The sequence below is a fragment of the Anguilla rostrata genome, chromosome 15, assembly GCF_018555375.3.
Source record: "Anguilla rostrata isolate EN2019 chromosome 15, ASM1855537v3, whole genome shotgun sequence".
Taxonomy (NCBI): Eukaryota; Metazoa; Chordata; class Actinopteri; order Anguilliformes; family Anguillidae; genus Anguilla; species Anguilla rostrata.
The window spans coordinates 5947124-5959740 of record NC_057947.1 but is presented as its reverse complement, the minus strand read 5'-3'; the positions used below and the strand labels follow the sequence as shown (position 1 = coordinate 5959740).

The 12617-nt window shown below is 37.3% G+C and overlaps 1 protein-coding gene across 1 annotated transcript; it reads right to left on the bottom strand.

Moving 5' to 3' along the window:
* Positions 1-1256: 1256 nt before the first annotated feature.
* Positions 1257-3705, bottom strand: LOC135241266 (chondroadherin-like protein). The gene is made up of 3 exons (XM_064311500.1): positions 3543-3705; positions 1557-2457; positions 1257-1284 (listed from the first exon to the last, which is right to left on the bottom strand). Exons 2-3 carry the CDS (start codon positions 2447-2449, stop codon positions 1257-1259), a joined length of 921 nt encoding a protein of 306 aa, XP_064167570.1. The 5' UTR covers positions 2450-2457; positions 3543-3705.
* Positions 3706-12617: the final 8912 nt, after the last annotated feature.

The window sequence follows — 12617 nt, the reverse complement described above, 5'->3', positions numbered from 1 at the left end:
ATCCTATTGCTTGATTTGAGCTTCCCGTATATATATATATATATATATGTATATATATATGCAATGTGTAAAAATGATGCAATTCCAAATAAAAAATATGTCTTTGTCCAAAACAGGGACGTATAAATAAAGGCGAAACTAGGAAATTATAACATTGAATAGTCAAATACAGCTTTAACATTTGCCTTTAGAAGTCACTGGAGATGTGGAATCTGGAGATCTGAATCAGGAGTTTGCGCACCCAATATTTGGGTGTCAAATTTGGGGACCTGCACTGAAAAGCGAAGTGACCTTTTGTTTGTCAGTGGATTTTGGGACACAAAGTGACTGAGAATCTATTGGGACATATTGAGGTCAGCTTCTCAGTCATATGTTTAGTGATAGCGCTGTTCAATGAAAATAATTTAAATGATCTTTTAAAAGGAGTCTGGATACCTCTGGTAGCTGTGTTTTGAATCAGCTGACAGCAGGACAAAGTTATATTGACAGTAGAGTATATATTACAGTATTATATATTACATTATGCACTCATCGCATATTTGAAAATACATGTCCTGTAATAAAAGTTCCCAGTTTTTCAAAACATGTTCCCCTCAGATTAGGTTGCCAGTTGTTTGTTTTTTTGTCAGTTTTTTTTGTAAAAGTTTTGTAAAAATATCAAGAGGGGAAATTCCATCTGAAAATGTTCAGTAAAAGTGTTTGTGGTCTAGTTCTGCCATTGCATGTTATCTCCCAAAGTTAATGCAGTGCATTACAGAATAGACATGTTAATCAGCTTTTTCAGAGTGAGATTACAGAGTGACATGCAATGAGAATAAATACTTATCGAGCTATTCATTTTCTTTTCTTACATGGTACACAAAATGCTTTACACAATAAAAGAAAATAAACGAAACATAAAAAGACAATACATAAATAATAAAACAGATAAGAAGAAGGAAACGGTAATGTAGCTAAAATAGATAGTCCTACAGAGATTTAAAGCACGTTTCTAAAAAGGGCTTGTAAATCATATGACAGTGTCAGAAATAAAAAATAACAGATCTGGCAGATTATTCCATCAAACTGGAGGCCTATCTGAAAATGCGTAGTTCCCTCTAGTTTTAAAATGTAATCTTTTGCTGAAGACCTAAAGGAGCTTGGTGGGGTGTTCCCATGTTTCGATGCTATTTATTTATTTCCATATGTCCTTATACATCGCTGCAGAGTGGCCCCTAGGTCTGATACTGGTAGACCACGCTGCTGCAGAGTGGCCCCTAGGTCTGGTACTGGTAGACCACGCTGCTGCAGAGTGGCCCCTAGGTCTGATACTGGTAGACCACGCTGCTGCTCCCTAGGTCTGGACTGTAGACCACGTTGCTCAGGTCCCTAGGTTGATTGTCCATGCTTCCTGGTTGTTACTCGGGCCATGATACGACGTGCGCAGGGCCGGCCACCGTGCTGATGGCCTAGTCTGATACGGTGACGTGTGAATGAGCGAAGGACACGCTGTGAAGCCTGGTCTATCGGTCCGTGCGACGAGCACATGCTCCGCGTCCACAGCGGCGGGCGAGCACGGTAGCCGCACGCATCGGGCGCGCGCGGCGGTAGCGAGCTCGGGTGGGCCAGTGGGTCGCCGGGAGAGCCGCCGCACGCCGCGCAGCTTCCCGAACACCCTCTGCAGGTCGCAGTCGCAGGACCAGGGGTTGCCCGCCAGCAGGACGCGCGTGCCGTGGCTGCGGATGCCCAGGAAGGCCTTGAAGCGCACGGCGGTCAGGCGGTTGCGCGTCAGGTCCAGCAGGGCGAGGCCGGTGAGGGGGGCGAAGACCCCCGCCTCGGTGCCGTCGATGCGGTTTCCCTCCAGGTGGAGCACCTCCAGGGACCGGAGCATGGAGAAGACGCCGTCGCCCAGGGAGCCCAGCTGGTTGTCCCGCAGGTAGAGCTGGCGCAGCGAGGTCATGAGGCCGAAGGCGCGGGGCCCGACGGAGCCGATGGCGTTGGCGCTCAGGTTGAGCCTCTGCAGGCCGTCCAGGTTCAGGGGGCCGTCCAGGCGGGTGAGCCGGTTCTCCCCCAGCTGCAGCTCCTTCAGGGAGTCCAGGCCCAGGGAGAAGCCCTCCCCCAGGGCGGAGAGGCGGTTCCGGCTCAGGTCCAGCCTCTGGAGGCTCTCCAGCGGGGCGAAGGCCCCGCTCGCCACGCGGCTGATGTTGTTGTCGCTCAGGAGCAGCACCCGCAGCCGGCGCAGGCCCCGGAAGGCCCCGGCGGGCAGGAGCGAGAGCCGGTTCCGGGACAGGTCCAGGTGCTCGGTGAGAGGGGGGATGTCGCCGGGGACGCGGGCGAAGAGCGCGCCGGAGCAGTTGGTGTATCTGAACTCACCCTGGCAGTCACAGCCTTTCTCACAGACGCTGCCGCTGGTCTGGAGAGACTTGGAATGTGCCACCGCCAGCAAGAGCAGGGTCCTACAGTACAGCATAATTTCCTCTTTCAAAAAGACATTGACAACAAGAGAACAAGACATTACAACAAGAGAACAAGAAAGAAACATAGAAACAATTATCGCAGGGAAAATATGTGCTGCACGTAAGTACAGCATTATTTACATTAAGTGAATGCATTTTATCAAGCCTGAAAATTATAAAACATGTTGAAACAGTTCAGATTCTTCAATGGTGGGCAGAGGTATTATTGGAATATAAATGCGTGCTGCATAAAGACAGAAATCTGGCTATGAGAAAGAAAAATAATGTGTCAAATATATCACACCAAACAAGTATTTCTGTTGTAATACAAATATATTCAGATATACAGTGTGTTTTAGCCACCAAAACTTACCATCTGTCTAATCACTTGGAGAAAAGCTGCATCCTGATTATTTTTGGGAAAAAGGAGCAATGCTTGTGCTGTGAATCAGGACTGTCTCAATATTTGTTGGGACATCTGGTCACCCTAATTACACCAGTAAAATCACATTGGTCATAGAATCACAAGCAACATAAGTATGTCTGTGAGTGCGTGTTTGGCAAAAAAACCTAACTCCAATGCTATATAATTCCTTCATATCATTTGATATATACCAGCTGTGGATATAATATATAACTACTATATTTAGTTCTAAAATATAATAATTCTGCTTATTGACTGAAACATAGAATAAAGGTTTTTTTCCCCCACATGAAATCATAGTTGAAATCACAGGTTGGCTAAATATTCATAATTTCCCGATCTAAATATCGATCAATTGCAAAAAAATGTATTGTTGCCTTGAATTACATTCATTCATTTATTGTCTGAAACACATTAAGGTGACTGCACTGGATCGAGTATGCCATGCCATACTTGATCAAGTAGGTGATGTACTGTTGAACATTAAATCTGTTTTTTTTGTTTTTTTTTCTTCCTGATTTTCGCTATTAAAAAGTTTGCTTTGAAAACCTTATGTCACTGACCCATGTCAACTCTCATTGATAGCATAAACACCATTAAAATCGCCCTTAGCGTCCTGTAAGCGCAGAAACAGCTCTGCGCTCTCGGCGCGGGCGAAGAGCGCAGTGGAAGTCGGCTCTTACCTGTGCGTGAGGCGCAGCAGCAGCAGCTGCTGCGAGAGCAGACCGGAGGCAGGTGGGAGAGCAGACTGACGCAGCCGTGGCCTGCAGAGATGGGCTATTGTGTCGCGGGCGTCTGCTGACAGCACACTGAATAGGAAGGAGGGCGGGGCCATCAATAATTCACACCCCCACCGGGAAAGAGGAAAGGGACGGGGGGGGGGGACGTAAAGAGACCAAATGGAACCTGAGACTGAACACCTGAACGACCTTGCGACACCACGACGTGTTCAGGGAAATGCACTCGTGTCAAATGCTATTATGCTATTATAAATGCTGTTATGTTTATCCAAAATCATTTCAAAGTGACAGTCGAGCAGGCAGTACAAACTCTTACTTCCTCCACTGGACACACGCACACAGTAATTTTAAAGAAAGTGCATGTTTGAAAAGCCTCCAATCATAGCTACCAATGTCTGTCAACAGAACTTTGATTAAATCTGGTTGGTTAAGCATAATTTTGTGAGGATAAATTTATTTGGCTCAAGTGTACTGAGAAAAGATGTTTGCCTACCATGACAGTAGTCTTAAAGTATTGTATTAACTTAACAAATTACTAATGAGATCAGTGATTCTAAAGTCATCTAATTTCATGTATCCCAACTGTGTTCAAACCTGTTGTATAGCTGATTAAAGCAGAGGGCCACAGAGTTCAATTTTAACTAGACTGGGTGCTATTATTCCCTATGGGAACAAATGCAGACAGGGATGCATTTCAGAGCTGTCTGGTCACAGATCAAATTTCTAACAACGGGCAGGTGTGCTCAAGTACTATTCGATGTTTTTCTGCTCTCTAGTCCCTCTAGTGGCTGGACTCGGTACGACTTTTCCTTCACTTTCATTCCTTCCCATTGAGTTTAATTATGAACAAGCCACCTTTTAATGGTAAACTAAAAAATGTTTCCCTTCACGTCTTCATTCTGCACTAGAGTTAGCAAAGATGCCTCACTAATGTCTTCAGTGTGTTTGCCAGCTAGCTAACGAGTAAGCTAGTCCCCTAATAAGAAAGCTTAAATCAAGTTTGCCTCTGGAAGCCACACGGTCAAGGTAAGACCAGGGGTGCACACATTTTAGCAAAGCTCTGTAAAAAAAAAAAGAATTATCACTGGCTTACTGTATGACCTCCATATCCATTCGTTTATTATCCGTAACCGTCATTCATCTTTCATTCTTCCGTCTGTTACTATGCCTTGGAACAACTAGGCTATGTGACTGCAAGCATCAGCATTGAGCTCATGACAGCATGCCAGCTGTCTCTTCGAGAGACATCTGATGAGTTTCTGCAGATTCCCAGGCTGTTCCTGTGCATGCTGGGATCCGAGTGACGCGGTGATGTGATCCGTTTTCCATAAGCGAACGGGACCGAGATAATGTAGTTCCTGAACCATTTTAAGTCTGTCAGTTTCCCTTCGTTTTCTATAAATCTGAAGGATCCACTCTTCCGCAAAGATGCAAGCTACAGTAACTAAATAGGTGTGGGGATGAGACTGTGGGTAGGCAGGTCTGTCCCAAGTGGCCTGGATAAAATTATATGAGAAAGGTGCTATACAAATAAAAGTTTATTATTTCATTACTCTTTTTTTAAAATTTTATTTTATTTTTTTTAATGCTTCTTCCGGAACACAGAGAGTACAATGGTCACAAAGTACCTGAAATTTGCATCCTCTGATAAAAACACATGCTTGCACTTATGCAAAAATCAAAGTTTAAGGCCCATGTTGTTTGAATCCAAGCCAGTGTCTTTCAGATCAGAAAAAGTATGATCTGAAGATATATTTACCTGTACAATGAGTAGCCCTAACCCAAACCATTCATTACTGAGCACCTGTTCTTAATGTTTTCCCAACGTTGATGTGACAGGTCAGAATTTGTAAACAGTTAAATTAAATATTTTTAAAAAACATTTACAAAGCAGATTTCTGCTCACCACAAAACAAGCAAGAATGAACCAAAAACAAGCGCTACAAACTACAAAAAACGAAAGAAAAAAACAAAACAAAATAGAAAGCTATTGTGAATAGATTCACATGCAAATAGAATTGAGGATTATTAAAGGGAAATAACAGCACATACCTTTACTGGCCCTCTCTCGTGTTTGCTGATATCTGGAAAGGCAGGGACGACCAGGACTGAGGGTGTATGACAAGATTAAACATCAGACGATGTGTGTTCGCGGGTCGCGGGCTGCCGTGTAAATCCGGAAGATTAACGGCATCCTCTATAATGCAGGACAGCCTATATTTATGGATGTCGTACACATAAAGCACACACTGGTTTTCTGCCACCACTCCAGAGGGATTAGAACAAACCACTGCCCTGCAGGAGGTAACTCACACTACAGAATATCTGCAATTGGACGTAGCATGAAACAAAACAAACCTTCCAATGGGTTTGTAATCCTGAAGGTAGCGAAACCCAGAAATTTCTCGACTGCGAGTAAGTGTTGATGAACACCAGGCTACAGGCATATTCTCCCCTTCAATACGAGGTGCAGTGTTACTTCCCTGAACATCCTTGAGAGGAATCTCAACAAACTGTGGTTTTGAATAAGGTTTAACAAGTGTCTAAAATATCCATCTTTCTCTAGTAGTTTGGTTACCATTTGTTGCTTTGCAGTTTTCTGGGTAATACTTATCTATTTACTATGTATGCCGATACCGTGGTTATATTTTTATAGCTGGTTTTCTGAGAAGGACAGTTTCATTGGTTCATTTCTGAGCAGTTCCTCATATCATCTTCAGCTTGTTTCCTACTGCTCAGACCATTGCTTCGTGTAACACTTGGACAGCCTCCTCCTTTCAGAACCTTCCTGTCCTTCACATCCCCTAGGTGTTCAAAGGTGAAAAAAACTGAACATGCATATGCATATGGACCATGTTCCCCACTCTCTTAAGCCTGCAAAAATGAAATTAAATGAATCTCTTTTATTCAGTGAATTAAGTAAATACATTTTAATTTCTTCAGCCCCTTTCCAGGGTTATGGTGTAATTATGAACTGCTTCATATCACTACCTGAGTGACAGGTACTTCTTCATATCATTACCTGAGTGACAAATAATATCTGGCTGGATGTGGAAGCCACACCCAAAAATTAAGGGCTCAAGCTAGGGTTAGGGTTAGGAAAATGATTGTTCTGAGGGTTAAGGCGAGTTCACGGCTGTGTTCAGCAGCTTGAAGAACAGTTAGTACATGGGTTTGTTAATGATTTTGAATAAGCCAAATATTTTCCATAGTAACATGTGTACCTATGGCTATTGAAAAATGTGCTATAAATGCATATTTTATGAGGGAAAACTTTTCTTTAAAAATGTTTTTAATGACCTCAAACATATTATTTAGCATTTGTGTTGTTGTATTAATGACATTTACCTTGTTTCTCATCTATTTAAAATGAGTTTTCTGAAGTTTTCTTCCTGTCCAGGTTTTTTTTTCTTCCAGTCCAGTTTTTTCTATTCCAGTCCAGGTTTTTTGAATTTTTTTATTTTTTTACCCCGCAACAAGTTATTTCTCAGTGAAGGGACACCTCGGCCTTTCAACAGTTCTAAAATCAATGCGCTACAAAATCCAGCATTCTAAAGCAATTTAAGGGGAGGATTTTGGTTGCATATGTCAATTTTGATATTTATTGATATTTTGCTTCTATAACTTATATAGTTTCATAAAATTAACAAACTAAAGGTAAACAATCGTTATAAATAGTTAATTTAGATGATAATATAACACCATCGTCAAGTACACAAAGCATAACATGAGCTTATGATAGCATCTTTTATGATTAAATGCCTCTGCGGTTTTAAAACTGACCTGGTTGAATCATATATCGTTAAAAAGCTTGTTTCCTGGTTTACTGCTAGAATGACCATATGTGGCTAGTTCCTTTGCTGTCACTGTGAGGATGGACGAAATACAAGCAGAACTCTTCGAATTCATTGGCTACTAGTGTTTAAAGATCCCTTTAAAACAGCCATTTTCTCAAAACTGTATATTGCCCATAGGGTATTCAATTTATCTCAATTTATATCAATTTAACTTTAAGCTACATAACAGCTACACAAATTTACAGCCAAATATTTTCTATAATAGCATGTGTACCTATGGTCATTGAAAATGTGCAATATTTTTTTCTTGAAAAAATGTGCTTATATTATATGCTGCTGCCAGATATGCAGTAGATACTACAAGCATTGTTTCGCCTGAATATTTTTTCCATTGAGTTCAACAGGAAAATTAATCAGGAGAAACAATGCTTGTAGTATCTACTGCATATCTGGCAGCAGCACGGTGGTTTGAGGCTCATTTGATGCCTTGGACCCTTGATGACTTAAAGCCATTTAGCCAACAAATGTGTTCCATACTGTATCAGGATAATTTACAGCTGAATCTAGTCCCACCCCCCCAATTCCCATAGAGATCCATTCAATTGCAGAGAGTTTTTGTATTGCTTGTAGGGCAACCTGAAAATAAAATATCCAGACTCTGACGATGTTGATAGGTCACAGACATCAGGAAGTCATGGCATGCAAATGATATGCAACCGAATACAAAACATGGCTATTTTATTTGACATTATGTTAATGTCTACCGTATAAGTGAATTTCCCTGTTTCCTAGCTTTTCCTCAAACAGTTCACTGCAGCAAAAGTAAATGAGCAAAGGCGCAGGAGGTATCAGGAGTGCATTTTTAAAATTCTTGCTAATTTTCTGACCAATGATTTGTTGTTAAGACCATTGAAAGCTTAATTTTTTGCCATTTTGGGCTTGGCCCATTTTTTTTGCCCAGGAGTGTACGTTTTCAGTGCCTGTTCTTTATATATTATACTTTATAACATCCAGTTACTCGTGTTAACCACTAGTTGAAGACATTGTTTCACAGCTTAAAAGGTGTTAAACAAAATTTGGTGATGATTTATAATTTTTGTGTTAATATAAGAGCAGTTAAAACAGACTGGCCAAATTTGACCGCAAACACTAAAATAAGGTGGGGGGGGAGCAACGAACACTGGAGGAAGGTAAAAGAATATTTCAAATTCAATTAAAGCGAATTTAAACTTTTAAAAACCACAAAAATAAAGACATTTTTAAAAAAACTAAACATTTTGACATGAAAAATCCAAATAAAAAAATGTAAAAAAAATAAATAATAAACAAAAAATTTAAAAAGAATGTGATGTCACCTGCTGTTTTATATCATACACACATCACACTGCAAGTCGGGCTCATACCGACGACTCTTGTGCAACTTAATAGGCAGATATGCGGGTCCTCGATCAACCAGCAGGGGTCACTGGTGAATAATGAGACAGTATCATCCTGGCAATATCATCTGTTCTTCAAAACTTTTTATCATAAATAAAACATTAAAAAATTTAACAAAATTTAATGAACAGTTTAAAAGTGTCTAGTTGGCTAAGGAAGATCTGGCTTATGTCCAAAATGTGAAAATAATGCAAAAAAAGTAAAAATGCAATTAATTGATTTGGATCAATAGGAAATCATCTTTATTGAACAACCCCGGTGAAATAAATGAGTAACAATGTGTTTGAAGACTTTTTTGGAAGAAATATATGTCAGTGGAAAATCAGAAAAATACATAAGGCTATAGGCTTATGTCCAAAATGTGAAAATAATGCTAAATTTAAAAATGCAATTCATTAATTCCAATGCATGGGAAATCACTTTATTGAACAACCCGAATGAAATAAATGAGCAACAATGTTTTGAAGACTTTTTTGGAAGAAATCTTGTCAGTGGAAAATCAGAAAATACATAAGGCTATAGGCTTATGTCCAAAATGTGAAAATAATGCAAAATTTATAAAATGCAATTACATTGATTTGCATCATGGAAATCATCTTTATTGAACAACCCCGGTGAAATAAATGAGCAACAATGTGTTTGAAGACTTTTTTGGAAGAAATATATGTCAGTGGAAAATCAGAAAAATACATAAGGCTATAGGCTTATGTCCAAAATGTGAAAATAATACAATAAATTAAAAAATGCAATTCATTATTTCCAATGCATGGGAAATCATCTTTATTGAACAACCCCGGTGAAATAAATGAGCAACAATGTGTTTGAAGACTTTTTTGGAAGAAATATATGTCAGTGGAAAATCAGAAAAATACATAAGGCTATAGGCTTATGTCCAAAATGTGAAAATAATGCAATAAATGTAAAAATGCAATTAATTGATTTGGATCAATAGGAAATCATCTTTATTGAACAACCCCGGTGAAATAAATGAGTAACAATGTGTTTGAAGACTTTTTTGGAAGAAATATATGTCAGTGGAAAATCAGAAAAATACATAAGGCTATAGGCTTATGTCCAAAATGTGAAAAATAATGAAATTAAAAATGCAATTCATTATTCCAATGCATGGGAAATCATCTTTATTGAACAACCCCGTGAAATAAATGAGTAACAATGTGTTTGAAGACTTTTTGGAAGAAATATATGTCAGTGGAAAATCAGAAAAATACATAAGGCTATAGGCTTATGTCCAAAATGTGAAAATAATGCTAAATTTTTAAAAATGCAATTCATTAATTCAATGCATGGAAATCATCTTTATTGAACAACCCGTGAAATAAATGAGCAACAATGTGTTTGAAGACTTTTTTGGAAGAAATATATGTCAGTGAAAATCAGAAAAATACATAAGGCTATATGGCTTATGTCCAAAATGTGAAAATAATGCAATAAATGTAAAAATGCATTATTATTTGACATATATTATAACACCGTGAAATAATGATAACATGTGTTGAAGACTTTTTTGAGAAACTAGTGCATGAAAATCAGAAAATCATAAGGCATATGGCTTATGTCAAATGTGAAAATAAGCAAATTAAAAATGCAATTGCATTATTCCAATGTGAAATCATCTTTATTGAACAACCGTGAAATAATGAGCAACAATGTGTTTGAAGACTTTTTTAACGAAATATATGTCAGTGAAAATCAGAAAATACATAAGGCTATAGGCTTATGTCCAAAATGTGAAAATAAGGCTAAAATTAAAAATGCAATTAATGATTGATCAATGGAAATCATCTTTATTGAACAACCAGTGAAATAAATGAGAACAATGTTTTGAAGACTTTTCTGGAAGAAAATAGTCAGTGAAAATCAGAAAATACATAAGGCTATAGTTCAAAATGTGAAAATAATGCAAATTTAAAATGCATTATTAATTCCAATGCATGGGAATCACTTTATTGACAACCAGTGAAATAATGAAACAATGTGTTTGAAGACATTTTTGGAAGAAATACTAGTCAGTGGAAAATAGAAAAACATAAGGCTATAGGCTTATGTCAAATGTAAATAATGCAATAAATTTAAATGCAATTAATTGATTGGATCAATGGAAATCATTTTATTGAACAACCCGTGAAATAAAATAGCAACAATGTGTTTGAAGACTTTTGAAAAAAATTTGTCAGTGGAAAATCAGAAAAATACATAAGGCTATGGCTTAATGCAAATGTGATAAATCTAATTGAAAAATGCAATTATGAATTCAAGGAAATCACCTTATTGAACAACCATGAAATAAATGAGCAAAATGTTTTGAAGACTTTTTTGAAAAAATGTCATGGAAAATGAAAAACTAGGAAACTATGTCCAATGTGAAAATCAAAAATCTAAAATGCAATAATTAATATCAGAAATTTTTATTGAAACCAAATAAATGAGAACATGTGTTTGAAACTTTTGAAGAAAATTGTAGATTGAAAATAAAAGGTATAGGCTAAATAAAGGAAAATAATGCAAAATAAATTAAAAATGCAATTAATTGATTTGGCAATAGAAATCACTTTATTGAACAACCCCGGTGAAATAAATGAGAACAATGTGTTTGAAGACTTTTGGAAGAATATATGTCAGTGGAAAAAATCAAAATACATAAAGGAACTATGTCAAAATGTGAAATAATGCTAAATTAAAATGCATCATTATTAATAGGGAAATTATTGAACAACCCGTGAAAAAATGAGAAAATTGTTAGGATTGAAAAATATTGCATGAAAATAGAAAATACTAAGGCAATATGTCAAATGTGAAAATAGTAAATTTAAAAATGCAATAATATTGATCAATGATGGGAATCTTTATGAACAACCGTGAAATAAATGATAACATGTTTTAAAACTTTTGAAGAAATATAATCATGGAAAATCAGAAAATACATAAGGCAAGGCTTATGTCCAAAATGGAAAATAATGCTAAATATAAAAATGCAATTAATTGTTGATAATAAAATCATTTTATTGAACAACCTTAATAAATGAGCAACATGTGTTTGAAGACTTTTTGAGAAAATAGTGTCAGTGAAAATAGAAAATACATAGCATAGTTTGTCCAAAATGTAAAATAATGCAAATTTTTAAAAATGCAATCATTAATTCCAATGCATGGGAAATCATTTATTGAACAACCCCGTGAAATAAATGAGAAATTGTGTTTGAAACTTTTTGGAAGAAATATATGTCAGTGGAAAATCAGAAAAACATAAGGCCTATAGGCTTATGTCCAAATGTGAAAATAATGCTAAATTTTAAAAATGCAATTATTAATTCAATCATGGGAAATCATTTTATTGAACAACCCGTGAAATAAATGAGAAAATGTGTTTGAAACTTTTTGGAAGAAATATATGTCAGTGGAAAATCAGAAAATAATAAGGCTATAGGCTTATGTCCAAAATGTGAAAATAATGCTAAATTAAAATGCATAATTAATTCAATGCATGGAAATCATCTTTATTGAACAACCGTGAAATAAATGAGCAACAATGTGTTTGAAGACTTTTTGGAAGAAATATATGTCAGTGGAAAATCAGAAAATACATGATGCTATAGGCTTATGTCCAAAATGTGAAAATAATGCAAAAATTAAAAATGCAATTATTAATTTCCAATCATGGAAATCATCTTTATTGAACAACCCCGTTGAAATAAATGAGCAACAATGTGTTTGAAGACTTTTTGGAAGAAATATATGTCAGTGGAAAATCAGAAAAATACATAAG